At 48.6% G+C, this 24,823-nt stretch overlaps 1 protein-coding gene across 1 annotated transcript in view; it reads right to left on the bottom strand.

Annotated features, from left to right (window-relative positions):
* The window catches only part of LOC142990296 (titin-like), a 159,223-nt gene that overhangs the window by 72,773 nt on the left and 61,627 nt on the right, over positions 1-24,823 (bottom strand). The window contains 53 exon segments of the mRNA XM_076140034.1: positions 99-401; positions 675-858; positions 941-1,137; positions 1,249-1,551; positions 1,678-1,977; positions 2,417-2,695; positions 2,814-3,122; positions 3,275-3,471; positions 3,572-3,677; positions 3,908-4,207; positions 4,290-4,589; positions 4,692-4,807; positions 4,934-5,120; positions 5,277-5,573; positions 5,891-6,178; positions 6,291-6,412; positions 6,542-6,719; positions 6,880-7,027; positions 7,194-7,345; positions 7,533-7,820; positions 8,095-8,209; positions 8,292-8,479; positions 8,656-8,958; positions 9,074-9,373; positions 9,556-9,825; positions 10,015-10,281; positions 10,392-10,516; positions 10,597-11,005; positions 11,280-11,558; positions 11,749-12,015; positions 12,183-12,452; positions 12,591-12,759; positions 12,846-12,943; positions 13,156-13,422; positions 13,554-13,677; positions 14,673-14,815; positions 15,210-15,336; positions 15,422-15,561; positions 15,760-16,026; positions 16,364-16,630; positions 16,712-16,978; positions 17,084-17,210; positions 17,288-17,427; positions 17,748-18,011; positions 18,408-18,674; positions 18,761-19,027; positions 19,207-19,333; positions 19,831-19,970; positions 20,056-20,325; positions 20,436-20,717; positions 21,147-21,545; positions 22,053-22,103; positions 22,746-24,675. Of these exon segments, the coding sequence (XP_075996149.1) occupies positions 99-401; positions 675-858; positions 941-1,137; positions 1,249-1,551; positions 1,678-1,977; positions 2,417-2,695; positions 2,814-3,122; positions 3,275-3,471; positions 3,572-3,677; positions 3,908-4,207; positions 4,290-4,589; positions 4,692-4,807; positions 4,934-5,120; positions 5,277-5,573; positions 5,891-6,178; positions 6,291-6,412; positions 6,542-6,719; positions 6,880-7,027; positions 7,194-7,345; positions 7,533-7,820; positions 8,095-8,209; positions 8,292-8,479; positions 8,656-8,958; positions 9,074-9,373; positions 9,556-9,825; positions 10,015-10,281; positions 10,392-10,516; positions 10,597-11,005; positions 11,280-11,558; positions 11,749-12,015; positions 12,183-12,452; positions 12,591-12,759; positions 12,846-12,943; positions 13,156-13,422; positions 13,554-13,677; positions 14,673-14,815; positions 15,210-15,336; positions 15,422-15,561; positions 15,760-16,026; positions 16,364-16,630; positions 16,712-16,978; positions 17,084-17,210; positions 17,288-17,427; positions 17,748-18,011; positions 18,408-18,674; positions 18,761-19,027; positions 19,207-19,333; positions 19,831-19,970; positions 20,056-20,325; positions 20,436-20,717; positions 21,147-21,545; positions 22,053-22,103; positions 22,746-24,675 (13,480 nt within the window).

Here is a 24,823-nt window from a genome sequence, read left to right as displayed (position 1 = left end):
GAACACGGAAGGTTGTGAGGGAGAACAACAGAAAAACCCCGGGGACATTGTGGGACATCAGGACGAACGTTCAATTTCCATTTTGTGTGATGTTTTACCAAATTGGTTCTTGGCCACCAGTGGCTCAGAGGTGCAAGATGGTCCACAGCCAAACTTGTTTTCGGCAGTGACCCTGAAGATGTACTCTTTCCCTTCGATCAGCTTGGTGACGGGGCAGCTGGCGCCCTTCAGTGTAGAGGTGATGGTGACCCAGTCGCTTTCATCATTCTTGTTGTCCTTCTTCTCCAGGATGTAGTTCAGGATCTCACTGCCGCCATCATCCTCAGGTGCCTCCCAGTTGCAGATGACTGAGGTGTTCCTGACCTCATCAAAGGTGAAGTTGATAGGAGCACCAGGTTTGTCTGCTCGGGGAAACAAATGATTTTAGGAACAGCAGGATATGAGGGTTGATGGGTAAGTTGTGGTCCTACCACAGAAAGCCCTGAAGCAGAGATGTTGTGGCTCTTTGTGTTGGAAGAAGGCCTAATCTGGAGTTAAAGGGATGTCATGGTTCCTTATGGGTTTGTCTAAGAATTGATCGATCAACCATTACACAGACTTTAGCTAGCAGAGTCTCACGGATAATGAAAGAAATAATCTATCTAAAGCATCTGAGTCAAACACTATTGGCTTACCGAGGACGTTCACGAAACAGGAGGCAGAGGCAACACCATGAGGGTTCTCAACCTGGATGGTGAAGGTGCCGTGGTCCCGTCTGATGGACTCGCGGATCATCAGTGCTGCCTGGCCTTTCTTTGTCTGGTCCAGACCCAGACGCTCACGGATCGGAGTAATGAATTCCTCCTGTGGCTCGGGAACCTGCAGCCAATCAGGCACAGGAATTAAGTCTAGCAACCGTACGCAGCAGCAACTGTACGTTCAAAAGTCCTGGACAACAAACCTTGGATTTAGTCTTCTTCTTCTTCACCAGAGGGGCGATTTTCTTGATCGGCTCTTTGGTGACATCCTCGTTGTTCCTCAGCCAGCTGATTTTGGGGTACGGTGATCCGGAGATGTAGGCATCAATGCGGATCTCCTCACCCCTTTTGATGCACAGACCAGACTGCACACGGGCATGAAGGGTCACCTTTGGTTTGTCTGAAAATGGAGCATCAGATTTACGACGTGTACTATTAAGGTAAATATAAACTATAACCTATCAATAGAGCCACAGACAATTGAAAAAGTTTGATTAGAAGTTTTCCATACCGACAGCATCTGTAGCCTTCATCATCTGTGTGCTGCGAGACGGCTCACTGACTCCAGCTGTGTTTTCAGCTCGGACTCTGAACTGGTACTCTGCGTCCTCATCTAGACCTGTGACCACATAGGAGAACCCTGGGACCAGGTTTGGGTTGACCCTCTCATAGCGGTCACCGTCCTTCACCATCTTTTCCACAATATAACCCTGGATAGGACAGCCTCCATCATAGTCCGGAGCTTTCCAAGTGACTGTGATGGATTTAGAAGTTGGGTCTTGGGCCTCCACTTGGATCGGTGGGTCTGGTTTTTCTGTGGATCAGTTATTAATAATAGCCGTTTTAACAGAAGGTTTACTGACCTGAACTCAGATTTCCCGAGGACATTTTTTGTTCTCTATCGTGGAAAATGATTTTGAAACTTGTTTAGATCACTTACGTTTGATTTCCTGGGTATAGATCGGGCTGCGGAGCTCCAGGTTTTCTCCAGCTCCGACCTTGTTGACGGCTTTGACACGGAAGCTGTACTCGCAGTTCACATAGAGGTCTTTGACGTTGTAGGTCAGCACGTTCTCACCGGACATGACAGGCATGTAGGTTTTCTTGGAGGCCTCGCGGCGCTCCAGGGTGTAGCTGACAATGGGTGTGCCGCCATCGTCCTCTGGGGCCTCCCAGCTGATCTTGCAGGAGTTCTTGGTGATGTCACTGGAGCTGATGTCCTTACACTTACCAGGGAGTCCTGCAGACATGTGAAGGACCAGCATTACATGACTGGTTTCCTTTAAAGCTTATTTCCCTTTGCCCACATTCACCTCTTCCCTTCCTTCTCTTAGTCTTCGCCACAATGAAATTACAACCACAATCGTTGTATTTGTAAAGCAGTAAGTAGGCTCTTCTAGTTTTTCTTCCTGGTTCTAGTTGCTCCTGCTCCCAGTTCACAAATTCTTTTCAGAAGCCAAAGCTTCATGGTGTGGAATCAACAAAACCTTCTACTTTGTGTGACTATGATAAGATTAGATAAGATTAGATAAAAGTGTATTATCCTGAGGGAAATGACAATAGTTAGTAGAGTGCAGAATGAAAGGAGACAGCATGGTTGTGCTGCTGTAAGCTCAGGCTACACTTCAGCCACATCAAAGAGGTTGGGACTCATGAATATTAATATTTGTGGATCTTACCAATCACTTTGACATTGACGGTCCCAGTAGCGGAACCCAGGCTGTTCTCCAGTGTGATGACGTAAGCACCAGCGTCAGCACGGGTGCTCTTCAGCATCTCCAGGTGAGCGCTATTCATCTCCACCGCCATGGAGAGACGGTTGTCAGCTTTACACTCTACTGCGTCCTTCTGCCAGACCATCTTTGGCGTGGGGATAGCCCGGTATGGGATGTTCAGGTGCAACTTCTCACCCTCCACTATGACTACATCCTTTGTCTCTATGTCTATGGTTGGGCCACCTGGGAACAACAGAACAAAACATCAAGCTTATTATGGATCTACTTCTTCTCCTTTACGAGTACAGTTTCAAAACCAATGTGGGAAGAGGCCGTCTGCCAGAGTGTGCTGGATGCTTACAGTCAGGATCCTTGGTGGAGACCTTGTCGGTGACCTCGGACGGATCGCTGACACCAACAGAGTTGATGGCACGGACCCTGATCACGTATTTCTTTTCTGGTTTGATGCCGTCGTCTATCCTAAACTTGAGCTCCTTGATAGGCCTGCTGTTGACCCTGAGCCACTTCAGCTCCGGACGAGCTTCGGCCACCTCCACGTGATAGCCGGTGATGGGACAGCCGCCATCTTTCGCCGGGGGCTTCCAGGTGACGTTAATGTGCTCCCTGCTGGCATCAGGGATGGCAACTTCCTGAGGAGGAGACGGAGCACCTGGGGACAGAGAGGAAACATTTTGTTCACGGGTCAAGACAACTGCTGCATGGTTGTGTTTGTGGTTGATGTTACTAGGTGATAGCTGCTAGGTGATTCTGAGCTGAACCCTATTAAAGCTGAGTGAAAATGTCCTAATCCCTCTCTCTTACTGGTGGCATCCTCAATGGTCAGGATCTCAGTAGGTTCGCTTGGCTCTCCAACTCCAGCCTCGTTCTCAGCCCGAACCTGGAACTGCACTTCTGAGCCCTCGTCCACGTCCGTCACCGTAAACTGTGTCTTTCTGTCAGGAGTCTTGCAGCACTTCATCCAGCGGGTTGCAACCTTTTCCTTCTTTTCGATCACGTACCTGAAAAAACAGAGCACAACTCCTTTAATGTCGTCTTCATTCTTTCACAACAGACATGTTTGTGCCAGCCTCATCATTTTGAAGTAGTTTCCTGACATACTTGGTAATGGGTCTTCCACCATCGCTCTTGGGAGGTTCCCACTTCAGCTCCACATGCCTCTTAGTGACCTCAACAACAGTCAGAGCATAAGGAGGTCCAGGAGTCGCTGCAGGGGACACAGAACTCTTGAATGGGCGGACATATCTCAGCATGAAAGAGTTGCTGCAGTATAAAGTACGTTCCTGGCATTGATAGTGGGTCTACAGAGTGTAGAGAAGCTGTGTTCTAAAGGTGGCAGTAAACTAAATGGATAAGGCTAAGATTAGGATAAGATATTTCATGACAGAAGGAGCGAACCCCAGTGGAGATGCAGTTTGGTTAGAGTCAATGTCTTACTGAATGTGTCCTTGGCCAGCACAGCGTCCTCCAGTTCGCAGTATTCCCCCATTCCCACTGCATTCTCTGCAGCAACACGGAACACATACAGTGATCCTTCGTTGAGCGGGGTGACGGTGTACTTCAGCTCCTTGACCGTAGTGTCAATGCTCTGCCAGGCCTTGCGCCTGACGTCCCTCTTCTCCACCACGTAGTTGGTGATAGGCGAGCCTCCGTCGGTGCTGGGCGCCTGCCACTTCAGGTCAGCGTTGACCTTGGTGATGTTGGCCACCTCCAGCCACTGTGGAGCAGATGGAGGATCTGTCCGACAGAAACAGAGAAACCTCATCACAAATGAACAGCGGGTCTGAAGGGCCAAAGCAGTGAATAGTTTGAAACTTACAGAGTCGCTCCTTGCAGACCACGGGGTCGCTCGGCTCACTGGGTTCACTCTCGCCGGCCTTGTTGAAGGCCCTGACTCTGAAAGAGTACTCCTGCTTCTCCATCAGACCCTTCAGCTGGTGCTCAGTCTGAGGAATATCGTCTGGAACACGGATCCACTCCTCGCTTCCAGTCTTCTGGAACTCAATGATGTATCCCTCAATCTTGGCACCCCCATCGTGCTCTGGCCTGAGCCAGCAAAGGAGGGCTGTTGTCTTGCCAATCTCCTTGATGACGGGTTTACCGGGGGCCCATGGAGGATCTGAGGGGACAGGTTAAGTTACAATCATCACCTTTCAAAACACATAGGAAGAAATCGTGACCATGACAAGTGCAGGTTCCATCCTGGTTTGGAGGGGCATACCGATGGGGTCTTTGACGAGGACCGGATCCGTCTCTGCGCTGGGTTTTCCAGGTCCGGCCAGATTCTCGGCCAGAACGCGGAATCGTGTCTTTTTCTTGGTGGGGAGTCCCTTCACCCTGGAGCCAAACAGAAACTTTAAACAACCTTTTCCTCTAAACTTAACTAGTGTAAAGAAGAAGCCTCTCACAAGTGCAGATTGGAAGTCTAACAGAACTTCTATATGAGCGTTGTTGACACTTCACCTGAAGTTGGTGTCCTTGATGGGCAGTTTGTTGCATCGGACCCACTTGTCGGTCTCTGGGTCGAACTTCTCAACCCAGTATCCGGTGATGGGACTGCCGCCATCCTCATCTGGCTCGTACCATGTCAGGGTCACGGCGTCCTTGGCGATGTCTGATGGCGTCACTTTGGTTGGAGGACCGGGAGGATCTGACAAAGAGACAGACAATAAAAGTGAGCATACAGCAAAGTGACAAAAGGCTGAGCAGTGCAAACTTCCTGTCTTGACAAAGCGATGGTCCTAATCATCATCAGCACTCAGTTTGACACTGTGCTCTCTTGCCTTGGCTAAGAAGGCAAACTTACCAAAGGCATACTTGGCAGTGATTGGCACGTGCTCAGCAGGTTCTCCGATGCCATACTGGTTCTCAGCACTGATCCTGAACACGTAGTCCTTCATGGCTGTCAGCTTGCAGGCTTTGAATGTGGTGAGTTTGACCGTGGCTGACAGCTTCACCCACGTCTCTTTGTCCAGCTCACGGCTCTCTACGATGTAGTTTGTGATGGGCGAGCCTCCGTCGTCCCGTGGGGGGTTCCAGGCCAGCAGGCAGGAATGATTGGTGATCTCAGAGATGTCGAAAGCTGCCGGAGGTCCAGGTTTATCTGTAGAGGAGGAGGAGAATGGTAAAGGAGATGTTGAGGACCTTAGACTTTCAGTTTCTCAACTCTGAAGTTTTTAGCATTTAGCTTGTCATTGAATTTGTCTTTACAACAAAATAAAGGGACCGATGGTGGTCAGGAGTCCATATTCTATGGAGCCAGGGTTTGTTAGTATAGTCCAATATCACAGACAATTTCCGTCTTTAGAAAGACGAGGAAGAAACCTCTGGAGAGAGAGATTCCCCCACAGCAAATTGCTGAGTGAGCAATAGAACCTCCAGTCGGTTTCTACATCCTTGGCAAAGCAGTGGATTTCGTACCAAGTATGTTGACGTCAACGGTGGCGGTGGCCCGTCCACAGGTGTTGACCGCCTCGATGATGTAGGTGGCCGTGTCTCCTCTGGTGGTCTTGGCAATGGAAAGCTTGGAGTGCCCTGGCTGCGTGTCGATGGCGACACGGTCGTCGGGCTTAAGGACTAGATCTGCCTTAGTCCACTTCACCTTGGGCTCGGGCCTTCCTGTCACGTCGGCTGGGAGCTCGATCTTGGTTCCGGCCCTGCAGGTCAGACCTGCCAGCAGCTTCACATCTAGCTGGATCTCTGGTGCCTCTGTTTGGGTTTTAAGAAAAGAACGTAAAGGAAGGATTTGAACCACCAAATAAACCCTCTACACCGCTGAGGGATCAGGTCCGGCAAGAGAGAGGGATCGGGTCTGGTGTACCTTTAGCGTCGACAGCCTGGATCTCATCAGTGGCCCTGCAGGGTCTGCTGGCTCCCAGCTTGTTGAGAGCTCGGACTCTGTAGGCGTACCATTGACCCTCGAGCAGACCAGTCACCATGAACCTGAGGGAAGACCACAACAACACGTTAACAAAGACAAAACATCCAAAACACTATGTAGCCACATAGTGACTGAATTTCCTTCCAGGCCAGTTATGGTATTAAAGCCGGATCAGAGGCCTCATGTCCTACTTGAGCTCTGGGATCGGGTCTCCGCAGGGTTCCCACTTTTCAGTTCCACGCTGGCACTTGTCCACCACATAACCTTTGATGGGAGCACCACCGTCGTATTTGGGAGGCTCCCAGGACAGGAAGATGGTCTTGGCGCTCTTATCGCGCCACTTCAAGTTCTCAGGAGGATCTGGGATAGCTGGGACAGAAAAATGAAACAGGAAGTGAGATAAAAAAAAAGGATTTGATCCAAAACAAATTAATTTGCCTAAAACATTTTCCAGACACAAGTGCAAGAAAAATACTTTCATCGCATTAGAGATGATTTTTTTTTCCTTATTGTGATTTAGTTTGCTTACTGGCAGGAGAGGAGACGTTGACAGGCTCGTCGATGTAAGCCGGCTCTCCTGGTCCACACTTGTTGCAGGCGGTGACACTGAATAAGTACTCCTTCCCCTCCACCACGTCCGTCACCGTGTGCTCCAGGTCCAGAACACCTATGGCCACCTGGAACCAAACATCAAAGACTCAATAAATGTGCAAAAAGGTTTGTTGGGGATGCTAGTTTGAAACAGCAGCTTTCTTCAGGTTCTACAAATACAAGTTCAATGTTTTATTCTGGTTCATATGACGTTCTGATTGACTCTCTCAGTTTAGTTTGAATGTTTCATACCTTGGCCCAGGTCTTGCGTGACACTTCCCTCTTCTCTATCTGGTAGTGAGTTACTGGACTTCCTCCATCATGTTCTGGAGCTTCCCACATCAAGTGAACGTGGCGGCGTGTCACCTCGGCAACCTTAAAGTCTTTTGGTGCACTGGGGCATGCTGGGAAAATTATATGGTAAGATCAATTTTAAAAATAAGAATCTTTGCAAAGATCAATACATCATCATCCTTTCATCAGGAAGTCATTTTAAAATCTGGGACGGCCAAATCCAACCTGCCTTTGTTTACTTTGAGAAAATTCTCAAAACAAACTTTCCAAAAATAAAAATACTGAAATTTTTTTTACCGATGACGTTGACCTCGATATCCCCGCAGACAGATGTGACGTCATTCTCCAGCTGCAGCGTGTAGGTTCCTTTATCTGGACGCACGCTGGGCGACACCGTCAGCTCCGTGTACGTGGGCTTGGTTGTCATGGAGGTGCGCTCGTCGTCAGTTGTCAGCTTTTTGTCTGCAAAGGTCCACGTGGCAGTGGGTGTAGGATACCCGCTGATCGGGACCCTGATTGTGAGAGGGTTGGGGACGATGACCTCCAGAACTTTCCTGAAGGCGCTCAAGTCGAAGTTGGGACCCACTGTGACAACAAAGGGAATTTATTTTGTAAGAATTCATCCCCAGACAATTGTAATTTGTCCTTTGGCCTGCAGGTGCAACCGTCACTTGTTCTGTTGGTGTGTGTACTGTGGTTGCTTTTATGATTTGTTCAGTACTTCAGCTTCAGCCTCAGCCTCAGCTGTTAGTTCTAAGTTTTGCTCTTGTTATTTGTGCCCCTCACTTTTCTATCTTATTACAGCTCTGCTCTTGGTTCTGCTGTTGGCTCTAGTCCTCACTCTCATGTTGGATCTTACCGTGAGGGTCATCGGCTAACAGAGGTCCAATCGGTGAAGCAGGGTCGGACACTCCGGCGGCATTCTCAGCAGACACTCTGTACAGGTATTTCTGTCCGGGCTTCAGACCGCACACCTGCAACACAGCGAGAAACCAGCAGCTTTAGCGACGGGCTCTGATGAACAAAGAGCCTGCGGGACTTTAGAGAAGCAGGTACCCTGTAGGACAGGTCCGGGCACAGTCTGGCATTGCTGCGCAGCCACTTATCGGAGCCGTCGTCGCATTTCTCGATGATGTAGCCGGTAATCATGCTGCCGCCGTTGCTGACGGGCGTCTCCCAGGTCAGCGTGATGGCCGCCTGGGTTTGGTCGTTGAAGTTCAGGTTCTGAGGCGGACTCGGCCTCTCTGCAGGGAGAAGGTGGAGGAAATATTTCATGTTTGATACATTTTATACACTACTCAATGAGAACTGAGAACAGAAAAGGAAAATCCTTCTAGAGGCCACGATGTCATGCACGGGTCAAAGTCTATCAAACTGACTTCCTGTTTTAGTAATAAAAAGCTTTTGGCTGTCAACGCACCGATGGGGTCCATGATCTTGACAGGGTTTGTGGCGGCGCTCGGCCTGCCAACACCAGCCTTGTTCTCGGCTCGGACCCTGAAGATGTACTCCTTGTTCTCCACCACATCATTCAGGGTGGCAGAGCGGTCGGTGGCGGCGCACACCATGGCCGCCTCCCACTTCACAGAGGTCCTGTCACGGAGCTCGATGATGTAGGAGGTGATCTCAGAGCCACCGTCGAACTTGGGAGGCTCCCAGCTGACGGTAGCGCCAAACCTGTTAACCCTGCCCACAGCGACGTCCTCTGGTGCGTCAGGAACGTCTGATTGAAGAAAAGAAATGTTTGTTTTGGATTTATTTGATCAGAACAACAACGCAGTGTGACCATCAGAGCTGTACTCTAGTTCAAAATAATAACAATAATAGTAATTCCCTACCAAACTTGTTTTTAGCCTGAACAGCTTCGTCGGTGGTCACAGCTGGTCCGGGGCCGACGCGGTTCCGGGCACAGACTCTGAACAGGTACATGGAGTCTATCTGCAGGCCGCTCACGCAGTACTCGGGCGTGTCGGCGCGGTCTGTCGCAATGGTCCAGGTCTTACGCTTCACATCCCGCCTCTCCACTATGTATGATATAATCTTGCTTCCGCCGTCACTTTCAGGCTCCTCCCACGCCAAGCTGACATCGCCATCAGCGGTGTCAGTCACTCTCAGCCTCTTCACAGGTCCAGGAACATCTGGAATTCACAAATGCAGTACTTAGAAACTTTTTACAGTGACTTTTGAATCAACAAACTGACTTTGGTGAAAAAAAATCGGATTAATTTTCCTAAAAATATTATTTTATTCTATTTAATGTTCAAACATCTAAAGAGCGGCCTTACAGGCATCATATCAACCAATCATTGATTCATCTCACCAATGATGTCCAGCTGGATGAAAGCCTCTCCCTCTCCATGTTTGTTCTTAATGACCACCTTGTACCGGCCCTGGTCCTCCTTGGCGGGGCTCTTCAGTCGGTACTCGGTCTTGTCTGCAGAGGTGTCGATGTTCTGGACGGGCAGGCCGGCACCCTCGAAGAACCACTCGGCATCAGCGCGAGGGTAGGCGTCGTAAGGGACGGTCATGACGAAGGGCTTGCCAGCATCGGTCACCAGGTGCTGATCGGTGGTTTTGATCTTTGGAACAGCTGGAGACAGAACGAGAAGGAGGGAGTGTGACTTCATCATCCAGTCACAATGTCATGTTTTGATAATCAAATTGCTCTGATTCAGATCCAATCAATGAGCCACATGCATAGAGGAGTTAGACGGATTGTTTGATCAGTGGTCCTGCTAAACTCTGGCTCTAGAAGCTTCATCACACAGTAGAGACTCACCTGCCAGCTCCAGCTTGGCTCTGGCATCTTTGTCCTTGGCTACAACCCTGTACTCTCCCTGGTCTCGAGGTCGGATCTCGCAGACCTGCAGCCTGTGCACTTTGCCCTCGCTGATCATTTGGTATTTGTCTCCCTGGACGATGATCATGTTGTTCCTCATCCACTTCACTTCCACTCTGTCCTTGTTGAGCTCCACCTCGAACACAACGTCTGAGCCCGGAGCCTCAGATGTGTCCTGAGGCGGCCTGACGATCTCCACCGGGGTCTCTGGAGGACGCAAACACAAACACATTGGAGTTCAAATGTTTTAGGACTGAATATTTGTACAGATTCAGCAAAAACATAGGGTTGGTTAAGATAACCCTGAAGGATCTTACCCTCCACAAACAGTCTGGCTCTGGTTCTCCTCTCGTCCACACCACAGGCATATTCACATTCGTCGTCAGGTCTGCACACCTTGATGGTCAGCCTGCACTCCTTCCCTTCTTTCTCCATGTGATATCTGCACAAAGCACGCCACAGAATGTTTCAGGTTTTGATGCGCTCCTGACAACTTGACACAGGCTTTGTCTCCAGCTTTACCTCGCTCCTTCTTTGATCTCACGTCCGTTTCTGTACCACTTGGCTACGGCCTTCTCTTTAGACAGTTTGCAGGTGAACTCAGCGTCTTCAAACTCGGTGATGGTTTGATCCTTGAGCTGCGCCGTGAAGTCTGTCGGCGCCTCGCTGATGATCAGCTCGGCCGAGCACTTGTCATCGCCGACCGAGGCGGTGTACTCGCCCTCGTCGTCCATGACGCAGTCTTTGACGGTCAGGGTGTGCTTCAGTCCATCCACCCTGTAGACCAGGCGCTTGCTGAGTGCCACTTCCTGTCCGGCCTTCATCCAGCTCACTGTCACATGCGGGCGATTCACCTTGCAAACGAAGCTGATGGTTTTCTTCTCCTGAGTCTCCACGTCTTCGATGGGGTCCAGGAACTTCAGCTTCTCCTCTGGAAGATCACGCAAAACACAAACTTCAGCCTGAAAATTCTGAACATTACTTTGAAAAGTTCCTGCCATCATTCCAAACGTCACTACTGGGGAAATAATAAGAACTTTACAATATTTCAACCTGAAACCTTTTGACTTCATGCCGAATATCTTTTTCTTTTTCAGTCCCAATAGTTGTTTTCAGTTATTTATTAACTTCTAAAGTCATTTCCAGGCGTCCAGTCCTTTAGGGCTTTGGTCCAGATCATTCCTGATGTTTAGCTCAATGTTTACCTGAGACTTTAGCACCAGCCGTGCATTTGGCCTGCTCTCCTCTCTGATTGGTCAGGTTGATGCTGTAGTTTGCCTCGTCTCCTTTCTGAGCGTCTCGGATCCTCAGGGAGAAGACGTTGTCCCTCTGGGCCATCATGTACTTGCTACTCTCAAATATCGTTTCCTCGTTCTTCAGCCACTTGGCCTTCGCTCCCTCTGAGTTTGTCTCACAGTTGAACACGATCTCGCTTCCCTCCTTCACCTCTGTGTCTCTGATGGGCGTGATGATCCTCAGTTTCTCTGGAAGCAGCAAAGAAGACATCAGTCAATGTGGAGAAACATGACAAGGCTTGGACTTTTCTATCCAACCTCTCTGTTAAACAAGGTGCTGTGTTTGCAGGAGGAGCGAGGGTTAACCCTGGGTCTAAGGGTCTAACCCTGATGAATCTCTCTGGACAGGTAGGAGAAGGAAGAAACACAACCATCTCACCAGTCACATACAGGTCGGCTGAGGCTTTAACGCTGCCGATGTGGACAACGTAGCCTCCCTCATCCTTCAGCTCGCAGTTTTTCACAATAAGAGCCCTCCTCTTTCCTTCACTGATGACCGTGTACTTGTCTCCACTCTCCACTTCCTTGTCGCCTCTGAACCACCGGACGTCGTACGTTTCCTTGGAGACGGAGCAGGCAAACTCGGCTTTCTCGCCTTCAACCACTTCCTGGTTCTGAGGTCTGGCGATGAACTCCGCCGCCAATTCTGCCAAGAGGAGGAAGACGAAGCCGATGGAGTTTAAAGAATTGTTAACATGAAACAAATGAAATGAATGAAACTTTCAAATGTTACAGAGGATCTTCAGACATTTTGGCTCAATCTTATTAATAAGTAGAGTAGTTGCTATGGTGATTTAAACAATGAACTCTCACCGCTCAGCTTGAGCGTGGCGGACGTCCTGATGGTGGGACTCAGTCTGCAGTTATACTCGCCGGCGTCCTCCATCCTCAGGTCCTGGATGATCAGGATCCTCTTGCGTCCGTCCATGATCTGCTCATAGCGGCCGCCCTCAGGCAGCTCCTCGTCTCCTCTGTACCAGGTCACCTCTGCGTTGGCCTTGGAGACCTCGCAGATCAACTTCACGCTGTCCGTCTCTGTGCCCTCCACATTAGACAGGTTCTTGGTGAACCTCGCCGCTTCCTCTGTGAGGAAGCAACAGCAGCAGTTAGAGACGTTAAAGCTCAACCTCAATCTCGCTCGCTCTCGGCACGGAACTTCCAATGAGGAGAGAAGTTTAAAATGTCCTCTAAGGTATTATTAAAGAAAAGCAGAGTCCTCACCGATGACCGTGAGCATGCCGGAGGTCTTGGAGGTCCTGGCGTCACATTCGTACTCGGCCTCATCATCGAACACAGACTTGTGGATGATGAGGATCCGCTGGACCCCCTTGCTGATGATCTCGTACTTCTTTCCTTTCCTGATCTCGCTGCCGTCCTTGAACCAGCGAACCTGAATGATGGAGACGTGAACACACGCATGTCACAAACACGCCCCCATGGTCCCTTTGGTGTCTGTGGACAGGATCTCCGTCTCACCTTTGCAGACTCGCGGGACACTTCGCAGTCAAACTTGGCAGATTCCTTCTCTTTCACTTCCACGTCCTGCAGAGGCTTGGTGAACTCAACGTGTGGCGCTGGAGACACAAACGCAAACATTTCATTTGGAACTTTTTATCACCAGAGTTTCTGTCAAGTGTTTCTGTTGTTGTTGTTTTTCTAACTTTTTTCAGTGTGATATGTTAGGATTCACTGGATTGGGATCAAAAAGATCAAAATCTAATTAAAAACACCAAACTCTTCTCTGTTTGTGTTGCTGCTAAGCACCAAACTATGTTTTTGTCCTTACGTATGACTTCCAGAAAACAGGAAGTCTTGAACTCCTTGGCGTCACACGTGTACATCTTGGCGTCGTCTGGCATGCAGTCCTGGATGATGAGCGCCCTCTTGTGGCCGTCAGCAGTCATGTCATACTTCTTGGTCTTGCGGAGCTCCTGCCCCTCACGGAACCAGCGCACCTCCGCCTTCTCTCTGGAGACTTCGCACTCCAGCGTGACGGTGGCTTCCTCCTCCACCGTCTGGTCCTCCAGAGGCTTGGTGAACTCCACTGGTGGCTCTGAACACCACCAAAACAAATCCATTCATTAGACACACCATGTATAAACTGACTATAACATAAAGATCATTGGAATTCTGTCAAAGGGGAAATGAATGGGAAGATGGAAACGCTTGGTTTGTGCGTCTCACCTCTGACGATGAGCTGAGCGTGGGTCTGGAAGTCCTTGGCGCTCAGTTTGACCTCGCCAGCCTCCGCCAGCTTCACGTCTCTGAGGGTCAGAGTGTGAACGCGGCCCGCCACTCGAGTCTTCACCTGGGGATCAAGCATCAATCCATCAATCAATTGTACAACATCCTGATATCCTAAACTACTCAAACAAAGAGACGATTCTCCTGATGGGGGTGCTGCAACAACATGACAGACGGGAAACAAGGGATCAGGAGAAGATGTTTGTTTCTACAGATTTATTATAGGTTATGTTTTTTGTTTAGAAAGGCCTGACCAGGGACTGGGGTTGCAAATTAGCCATCTGGCTAGAAACCTTTCATGTCGCCGGTTCGAGTCCCTGCCGAGGTGCCCCTGAGCAAGGCACCGAACCCTCAATTGCTCCCCCCTCTGTGAAGGATGGTAATGTAATGTAAGTCGCTTTGGATAAAAGCGTCTGCCAAATGATCGTAATGTAATGTAATGTAATGTAACACATCTACATACTCTGTTATGCATTGATTTGTGATGGCTATGTGTGTAATAATGTGCGCTGCATTGTCCCTGAAAAAATAAACTAATAATAATAATAATAATAACAGATGAAAAATAAACTCAACTCAATTAAAGAATAAAATATTTTCGAAAATTGTTTCATTGATGAAAGGAAGCTGAAGAGGATTTGATCTCAGCTCCTGTTTCTATAGAAACGTGTGGTCTGCTGTTATCTGTGCTGCTGAGATAAGAGATGCTCTGGAATCTGTGGGATATTTTTAACCTCAAACATCCGACACCTCCTTCATCTCTTCTTCTCTCTCAAACCAGGAACAAACTCAGAACCCAAAGGTGCAGTTTGGTTTCTTCACAAATCAAAATCAAGAATCAGAGAGGAAACAAAACGACAGAGAACTGACTTATTAACCCTTTGAAGTCAACAATTATTTGTAATTATAATTATAAGTAATTCAACCTTTGAAAGTCCTAAAGTAAGAAGTGAGGTGGACTTTTTCCAGTAAGTTCTTTTGAACATTTAGTGTAACTTTTTGCAGTGTGCAATAAACAACTGAGCAAAGGAAGTGAACAAAGCACAGAGGCAGACTGACCCGGTCGCTGGCCTCCATCTTCTGACCTCCCAGGAACCACTCCACCTCGATGCCTTCGTACGAAAGCTCGCACTCGAAGGTGGCGGTCTCTCCTGCCGTCACCGTCACGTCCTTCAGCGGGCGGGTCAGGCCGATGGAGCGAGCTGACGGACAGGAAGAGGACCACATGTTAGCATCTGTGTGTACTCAGACCTTCTGCTGGGGGGCTGAGCTCCTTCAGCACTACGACCACAGGCAGACCTCAGATAACAGCGGAGCGCCCAAAATAACCCTGCAGCCTGATTGGCTGAAGGCCTCCGCAGAGAAAACCAACATCTGATTCAAACAAACATTTACTCTGTTATTTATGAATCTACAATCAGGAAAATCTTCTCACAAACAAAGAAACAAGAAGGTCAGAGCCCCAAACATCCAGAACCTCCAGAACCCCCAGAACCTCCCACCAAACACCTTAATGGGCCCAAAATCTTTGACTAAATCAAACTTTTTTTAATAGATCTGTTCCTGCTGAGATCTGCAGTGAAAAATGTGACCGACCTTTGACGCGGAGCTGGGCGTTGGATTTTGCGTTGGCGGCTGAGAAGTCGACGCCCCCGGCCATGTCCATGCGGACGTTGTAGAGTATCAGCATGTGTCGGGTTCCCTCCTCTTTGATCTCCACATCCTGCAGCAGAGGAACACTCAGGTTTAACAGTGGAGACAAAGACAGGAAGTAGTTTGGTCTGCAGAGGTCTCTCCTCTGGACTCACAGGCGACTGGTGCAGGGCCTCTCCCTTCAGCTTCCAGTTTCCATGGACGTCCTCCTCTGAGATCTCCGTCTCAAACTTAGCTGTTTCCGTCTCTGTCACCTCCACGCTGTACAGCGGACGCACCACCTTGATGTCCCGCTCTGGAAAACAATTAGCAAACAACCAAATGTAGCTCAGCCCTGCCCTCTAGAGGCCAAAATGATCAACTGAAAGAATTCAATGATGATTTGCCAGTTTGGAGGTGAAGCGTCATTTCTTTCATTTCGAGTTCTTCAAACTCCCGTTTATGGACGAACACATGAGGAGGAACAGCAGAGAGGTTTGTGTTGAGGCTTCACCTTCGATGTTGAGGTTGGCGGTGGTCTTGTCAGAGCCGCAGTCGCAGGTGTACGCGCCGATGTTGGCCTTCTCCGCCTTCCTGACGGTCAGGATGCGCTTCCTGCCCTCTGAGCCCATGACGATGTTCTTGGACGGCGTGATCTCCTTCCCGTCTTTGAACCACCTGACGTCGGCCACGGGCTTGCTGAGCTCACAGACCAGCTTCACCTCGTCCTTCTCCACCGCCGTGTAGTTCTGCAGCTTGGTGGTGAAGTACAGGTCGCCCTCTGCAGGACACAAAGGTTCATCTCAGATGTTTGTGTTTCTTGAATGTTCCGTTTTCTTTGTATGCTGTTAGCTGATTGGATCAGTGCTAGTTTATCATTGCTAAGCTCTGTAGCTTTGTTGGTAGCTTCGCTTTGTGCCCTCAGAGCTAATGAGGTCATGTTGTTGGTTACAGGCTAGCGTTTTGTCAGTGAAGATGTCACGTGTGCATTACGCTAATGTGCTGTTGGTGGTTTAGCCCTGTTAGCTGATAGCTGATCCTTGCTTGATTACTGATAAGGTGTAGCATAATATCCTCCCAAGCTAGTAGTGTTTAATGCTAACAGAGATGTGACTGACCGATGACGTTGAGCATGGCGCTCACGGCCTTGTCCATGGCCTCCACTCTGATCATGGAGGTGTCATCGATGGTGACCTCCTTGAAGGCCAGCGTGTGGACCTTGCCCTGGTCCGACATGTGGACCACCTTGCTGGGGTGCAGCCGGATGTCGTTTTTGTACCAGACCACTGGTATTTTGTCGTGGGAGAGTTCCACACTGAACTCGGCCGTCTCACGCTCCTTCACGGTCACGTCCTTAATGGGCTTCAGGAAGTCAAGGCGGATACCTGCATACACAGGAAGTCGTGCTCAAATTCCTTCTCGTCCTGCGTAGAAACCAACACATGACTGAAACACACGAGCGTTACCTTGGATGACCAGTTTGGCGCTAGTCCTCTTGTCCTCAGCCTCAAACATGTACTTGGCCTCATCGTCGAATGCGGCTGATCGAATGGTCAGCGTGTGCACGTTCCCTTCCTGTACGATTTCGTACTTGTCGTCTTTCTGCAGCTCCTGCGAGCCTTTGAGCCAGCGGAAGGTCTTGGGCTCTCTGGACACCTCGGCCTCGAACCTTCCGTCGTCCTTCTCGTACACTTGCACGTCACTCAGCGGCGTCAGGAAGTTAAGTGGAAGTTCTGAGGACAAGAAAAAACAATGTTTTAATATTACAAACTCTAATGAAGTGAAAGAAAATCAGACACAATGAAGAGAATTGTTGTTGACAGGTTCTCATGCTTTACCTTTGACCTTCAGGTTGGCGGCACACTTGGCGTTAGCAGCGGCGTACGCCACCTCGCCGGTCATGGGCACTTTGCAGTTGTAAAGGATCAGCGTGTGTTTGCCGCCCTCCTCGATGATGTCGACATCCTGTAAACACGCAGCAGGAATAAATACATGGATCTGTTTTGAAGGGAAGGTGAGGTTTGAAGAAGGATGTGGCTCACAGATGAAGGACTCAGGACTTCTCCGTTCAGCTTCCACTGGCCGTGCACGTCGTCCTCTGAGATCTCCACTTCAAAACGAGCTGTCTCTCCGTTAAATAGCTCCACGCCGTAAATTGGCCGGACCACCTTAATGTCACGAGCTAAAAGAGGAGAAGTAAGTTAGAAATGCTCATCGAGGTTTGGACCGCATGCTAATCTTTGATCTTCCTTTAGCTGCTTTATAACTGAGACTTTTGTTGGTGAGCGGCCAGATGGTGGCACTATAATTGATTTTATGGCATAGTTTCAAACTTTTTCTTTGGGTCTATCTGGATCCACATAGGCCACGCCCATTTGTGATGGATCACGGTCTAATCAATAACCCGCTAAATGTTTCATTTGCATGAACAGCAGCAGTTTGGGCTTGGCAGAGGTATGAACTCTGGTGTGTGAAATCAAGTTTCATTTCCTCTCAGTTTACCTTCGATATTGATGTCAGCAGCCGTTTTGTCCGTCCCACAGTCACATACGTATTTGCCCTTGTCTTTGTCCTCCACCTTCTTGAGGACCAGCGTCCTGCGTGTGCCCTCTGACCTTATCAGCACCATCTTGGAGCCGATGATCTCCTTGTCGTGGTGATACCAGACCACAGGCACGTCTTTGCTGAGCTCACAGTCCAGCGTCACCTCGTCTTTCTCCGTGGCCGTGTAGTCCTGAAGCTTCACGATGAAGACGGCGTCTCCCTCTGCAGCAAAGGACGATTCAGTTAGTTCCAGACAAACCACAGGAAGTCAAACTAAAAGGATGCCCCAGCTTTTAGAACGGCACACTTAGAAGAACAAACTGTCAGAAATGGATTTGTTGAGATTAAAAATTTAAAATCTCAAAATGATCAATAAGAAGAGGTGAAGAAGAAGAAGAAGCTCATCAGCGGGAAAAAAGAGAGCTTGTCTGCCAATAATCAATAATCTGACAGTCACCTGATCACTTCCAGATAAATGAATACATTTGAAAAAATGATCTCAGGAAAACAAATAAAAAATTGTTCCTCTGATTCTTCCACGATGGTCAGAAGTTCTGATGGAACCAAACCTGCCAAGAAGAAAAAAGAGGCGAAAGAAGAAAGAGGAGAAGTTGTTACCTATGACGGTGAGTTTGGCTGAGGACTGAAGTCCTTTGGCCTCTGCCTTAATCTGGCAGGTATCATCTAATGTCACCGTCCTCATTTCTAGATGGTGTTTCTTTCCGTCCACACTTGTGATCACGGTTCTGCTCACGTGGAGCTTGACTTCGTTTCGGTACCACAGCACCGGCACGTTCTCGTGACTGAGCTCCAGCTCGAAATGTGCCGTGCCTTGCTCTTTGACTGTTTGGTCCTGGAGTGGCCGGACAAACTTCAGCCTCATGCCTGGAATAGAGCAGGTGAATGCAGACAAACAACAGAGCAAAGAGGAAAAGAGGAAACGTGGAGCGCGGCGTCCGGAACCTACTTACCCTCCACTGTCAGCTGAGCTGTGGATTTGAGGCCCAGCACCTCGATGGTGTACTGTGCCTCGTCCTCAAACTCACAGCTGTTTATAATCAGCATGTGTTTCTTCCCGTCATGAATAATTTCATATTTGGGGTTGGGGGTGATGATCTCAGAGCCCCTGAACCACATGACCTTTGACACCTCCCTGGTGATGCTGCATTCAAACTTAGCCTGTTTCTTTTCAGGCACAGAAACATCCTTCAACGGGACGGTGAAGCCCATTTCGATCTCTGGGAGGTGCGAATAATGGCTCAGTTATTCACAAGAGCAGAACCGCCGCCGTCCTGGCGGTAGTCGGAACTGAATCTCAAAGGCAAAACCGACAAAAGCACAAACTGGCAACGGACAAAACAAACAAACAAACTAACAACACAGATGAAAGCGTGAAGGTTCCTGAGAGACACTTTACCTTTAACGGTCAGCATGCCAGTGGTCACGGCGTTCAGAGCCTGGTAGGACACTTCACCGGCCTGATCCAGCTGGACCTTCTTCAGGGTGAGGAAACGTTTCCCACCCTCTGCCCTAATGTCACAAGTCTGAAACAAAGACAGGCATGAGTCAAATGATGAAAAGCTCAAAGCAAAAGCCCGAATGCTTCAGAAACTAGAAACGCAGTGAGAGCGACTTCACTGCCTCACTTCCTGTTCCCATCAGCTTTGTTTGTGCATCACAGGCCTGAAGGTTTTTGAGTTGTCTCATGGCAGAAATACAGTTTCACTTCCTGTTTGGCATGCTGAGCAAACGGTTTTGAATATCAGATATCCAACTGATCACTTTTTTCTACCATGGGCCAGTTTTGCCATTTTCAAATTTAGGTCAACTGATGTGTTTGAGTCGGTTTGGTCTGACAACAAGGCCTGCGGTCCAGACGTCTGTGGAGGAACTCTGCTGGACGCAATCAACATCCTACAAATACTCAAAGACATTTTTAGGGTTCCATAGTCTGAACCTACAGCCACACGGCGTCCTGAAGGTCTGAAGCCGTGAGCTCAGGCACTCTGCTGCACGGACAAAGGGATTTAAAGAATCTTACCGGTGATCGGGTCAGGACTTGACCCCTGAGCTTCCACTCGCCGGCCACATCATCCTCAGAGATTTCAGTGTCAAAGTTTGCCTCCTCTTTTTCTACAACCTCCACGCTCTTGAGGGGCTTCAGGATCTCAGCTTCACGCTCTGAAGAAGCATGGACAACATGTTAGTAACACAAACTAAAACACTTCTTTGGCGATCTTACCTTTGTTCAGTTTTATTCGCAAACCTCCAAGTGTCAGTTTGGCCGTGTATCTGCGATCTTCCACCGCGACGGTGTAGTCCGATACGTCATCGGGCTGGCAGTTCTTGATGGTGAGCGTCATGTCCTGTCCGTCTTTGTTGATCTCCACCTTGTCAGAAGGCGTGAGCTCCTCGTCACCTTTGAACCATTTCCAGTTGGGCGTGTCCTTAAAGAGCTCACACTTGAATGTGGCCTTGGCCTTGGGTTTCACATGCTGGTCTCTGAGGGGCTTCACCAGCCAGTCTTTGATGATTTCTGTAGGGGGAAAAACTCTTGTTGACTTTCCTCTAAAATACATAATGCATTTTTCATTCATTATTTGTAACTAAATCAGTTGTAGTCTGCATTTGTCTTGTGTGTCTCACCGATGACTTTGACATTGGTTGAGGTCTTCACGTCCTCTTGTCCAGACACCTCACACGTGTACAGGCCGCCGTCCTCCTCATCCGTGGTGTTCTGGACGGTCACGGCGTGCTGCATCCCGATGATGTTGATGGCCACTTTTCCAGCCTTGTTCTTCAGAATCTTCCCGTTCCTCCTCCAGACCACCTCCCGCTCCTTGTTGAGCTCCCCGGTCAGGTACATGGGCTGCAGCTTAATGCAGGATGTCTCGGGTTCCATTTCCTTCACCCATTTCACAGGAAGCTCTGCACAAGTAGGAAGATGATTCTTAGATTGCACTGGTAATATGTTCAATACGGGACAAACATCATGTTACTTAACATCCAAAGAAGAAGGGAGAGGGTTGTAAGAGAAGTCAAATGAGAAAAATGGCCAGAAAGTTTGAAAATAATGGATTCTAGTAACAATTCTTCCAACCTGAAACATTGTTATGAGTTGGGTCTTTTCCATTTCTTTCCACAATTAATTTTCTACAATACAAAATCTCCAGAACTTAAAAATAAAGGATTTTTCAGCACAGCTTAAACAAATTTCAAAAAAGACCTCTCAGGCCTAGAATTCAAATTTAAAGAAGAAATAGAATCTCAGGGGGTCAGATCCTTTGCTCTCTTGATTTACAGCAGCTGAAGTTTGACACATATAGAAGGACAAATCAGTGACTCTCATCCAGTTACCTTCCACGATGAGCTTGGCTGTGCAGGTTATTTCCTTGCCGGCGTTCTTGGCCACACACGTGTAGTCGCCGGTGTCGGACAGCTGCACGTCGATGATGTGCAGCTTGCGATCTTTGCCGTCGGAGGTGAACCTGTGTTTGGGGCTCTCACGCAGGTTGCAGTCGTCCTTCATCCACGACGTGATGGCGGTGGAGGGCGAGATCTCGCACTCAAACACCGCGGAGGAGCCGATAGACTCCGCCTCCAGCAGCTCGATGTTCTGAATCTTCTTGATGAACTTCAGGGGGACGGCTTTCAGCTTGAAGCCGCCGAAAGGATCCTCCGGCGGCGAGGGGCCTTTGCCCGCGGGCTTCAGGCCCCGCCCCCTGCCTCCATCACCAGGAGATGGGGTTTGTTTTGCTGCGCAATCGGATATAAAATAAGTTAATGTGAGATACCAACAAAGATGTCTGAGGGACCTGATAAATCACTACGTTTACTCTTATTACATCACGAGACAAACATCGGAACACAAGCAGAAAGCATGAAACAGAACACAACAGTGAATCTCAAATGGTGAGGCGTTCACCATTTGTAAGATGGGGAAATCATCCCATCTGCTGTTTAAAGGACTTAAACAGCTAAAGAGCATCGCTAAGACATCGCACACCTTAGAGTCAAACTCACAAATTCTACTTAAAGAATCACCACATCTTGTGATCCTGTTGGTGAATTTAGCGTCGAGGGCCAAGATAAAACACAAAAACATTTGATTTGTTAGAATGGACGAGACGAGAAAGAGGCGGGGTTAGCACAGACATCACGTTTAACAAGTGAAGACGACAGCAACTAGCTGCAGTAGAAATCACGTGTTCAACCATGAGCGCAGCATCACTGCACACCAGCGCTAACAGGAGCGTATCTCACCGCCAAATCCTCGGCCTCTGCCTTTGGCCGCCTCCTCTGATGGTTTACCATCTAGATAAGAAACAACAGGATGAGTTTGGGAAAGAACCTCTGTTGACGCAAATGTTCAAAAACATAACCAAGATGAGATCTGAGCAGAACAATGAGGACACGTCACATGAGGACAAGAGACATGAGGACACGTCACATGAAGACACCAGACATGAAGACGAGACATGAGGACATGTCACATGAAGACACGTCACAAGAGGACAAGAGACATGAGGACACGTCACATGAAGACACGTCACAAGAGGACAGGAGACATGAAGACAAGAGACATGAGGACACGTCACATGAAGACACGTTACATGAGGACATGAGACATGAGGACACGTCACATGAAGACACGTTACATGAGGACATGTTTAGTCGATGAATGGAACAACACAATCAAAGTCACATGGGCACACGATGACGCAGAGTGATGAAGACTCTGCAGGACCACATGGAGAGAACAGAGAAAGATGATAACAATGCCAAAGACAGAAAGGAGAATGGACACTGAGGGTGGACGACAGGTGAACACCACAATGATGGAGTAATGGATGAATGAATGGACTCTTGATGGATGAAGATGAGGATTAGATGAGTCATCTTAGATGGATGAAGGATCTGCAGCATCATCAGCTGGAGAGTCAGCCTTCACCTCACCTCGTCTGCCGCCAGGCATGCCTGGAGTCTCCAGCGTCCCGTCCACCCCTTCACCTTCCCAGTCCTCCGTAGGAACCAGCTCCCAGCCCCAGGCCTCCTCCTCCTCCTCTTCTTCTTCATCCTCTTCTTCAAACACCTCCTCCGTTGGTTGGGTGGGGATCTTCTTCATCTGCACAGCTCCAGGAGAGACCTCCTTCAACAGGGGAATCTTCCCGGGTTGTGCAGGCTTCTCTTCCTCTGGTGTTTGCTTCTTCAGGACCTTTTTCAGACCCACAGTCTCAATAGAGTCTTTGGGTGAAAGAGTTTTGGGGCTCTTTTTAATTTTTTCCACACTTGGCTTCTTCTCCACAGGGACTTGCTGGAGTTCTTTTGGCGAGTCTGTCTTTTTCAGCTCGACCTTCTTCAGCCCCTCCAGAGGTTTAGGAGAGGTCTTTTCTTCCCCCACCTTTTCTTGACCTATTCTCTGTGAAGGGCTCTTTTTGATTTCCACACCTTCCTTCCTGGTATCTGGTTCTTTCTGTGGAGTCACTTCTTTCTTTCCTGGAGGACTTAGTTTCTTGGATGTTATAACTGGCTCCTCTTCCTTTTGTGGTTTCTCAGACTCCTTTTTAGGAGTGACAGTTTTTTCTACTTTCCTAAGCTCTTGTTCCTTCAGCTCTTTTGGAGTTTGATCTCTTGGACTTCGACTGAGTGCTTTTATTTCCACGGGTTTCTTCTTCTCTTCCTCGGGTGCTTTGATTGGTTTCTCTTCAGCTTGGGGGGACTTGGCAGAAGGTTTCAACCTGACCGGCTCCTGCTCTTTACCTGGTGAGGAGATGGCCTTAGCTTGGCGGTGAAGCTTGTCAGCAGCGGCAGGTTCGTCATCTTTTGGTACTTTGTCCACTTTTTGCTTCTGGGGGACCTCTTCCTGGTCTTCACTCACAGCCGGAGCTGCAGTTGCACTCAGGAACAGAGTGTCTTTGTCTTTGCTGTGTCTAACAGCAGCAGTGGGTTGGTCTCTATGAGGCGTCTCTCCGCGCTTTGTTGGCGTAAGCTTGGTATCTTTTGTTGCCTCCTTTTCTTTTGTAGGTTTTGGAGGCTCGGTTACTCCGGGCTTCTGTGGTGTTTCAAATGGTTTCAGCACCACAGTTTCCGGCTCCTCCTGTCCCTTTGGCAATTTCTGAATTTTCTTTTTAGCAAAATCTGGTTCAGATTCTTCATCTTTCGGCACTTTGGGGGTTCTTGTCCATTTCATCTTCTCATCTTTCACCTCAGGACTTTCAGGTCTTTCTCTAAGACCCAGTTCATATGCTTCCTCTTCAGCCTTGAAGACTCGTTCAGTTCGTCCGAGTGATATAATCTCTCGATCATCTCGGTCATGAAGCGCATGAACTGAAAGTTCTGTATCACGGTGTTGCGTCACCTCGGCTTTATGAGTTATGACTTCTCTCTCAGGCTCTTTGGGTTTGGTTGGCACCTTTTTCAGTTTGATCTTTCCTGGTTCTTCCTCAGATTTCTTAGGTTTTTCAAACCCTTTCAGCTTAACCGACTCTTGTTGCTCATCAGTTTGCGGAAGTTTGGTTATCCTTTTCTTATCTACACTTGGCTCTGATGGTTTTTCTTCTTTCTGTGATTTTGGTGATCGTTTCCATCCCTCTTTTTCTGTTTTCTGTTCAATGACGACCCTCTCTTCTTCCTCAAAATGAGCCAAACTAACCGTCTGTTCTTCTGCGGTGAAGACTCGTTCAGTTCTCCCAAGTGTTATTATCTCTCGGTCCTCTCTTTCGTGAAGATGGTGAACTGTTAGTTCTTGATCACAATGCCGTGTCACTTGTGCTTGATGGGTAACTACTTCCTTCTCGAGCACTGGAGATTTCCCTGGAACCTTCTTCAGTTTAAAGACTTCTGGCTCTGCTTCCTTCTCTTTGGGTATTCTGGTAAACTTGCTCTTCTGTTTTGGTGATTCGGGAGTTTTCGCCTCCTGAACTGGAATCTTACCCTTTTGCTTAAGAGTCGGCTCTGTGGTTGAGGTTGAACAATCAATTTGTAACATAGACACATTTCACATACACAAAAGTCAACATCAAATTTTGACTTGT

This window comes from Genypterus blacodes, unplaced genomic scaffold (genome assembly GCF_046128005.1).
Source record: "Genypterus blacodes isolate CSIRO-AG114 ecotype Tasmania unplaced genomic scaffold, CSIRO-AGI_Gbla_v1 ptg000499l_1, whole genome shotgun sequence".
NCBI lineage: Eukaryota > Metazoa > Chordata > Actinopteri > Ophidiiformes > Ophidiidae > Genypterus > Genypterus blacodes.
The sequence above is the reverse complement of the archived record's forward strand: the minus strand, read 5'-3'. Positions and strand labels throughout refer to the sequence as shown.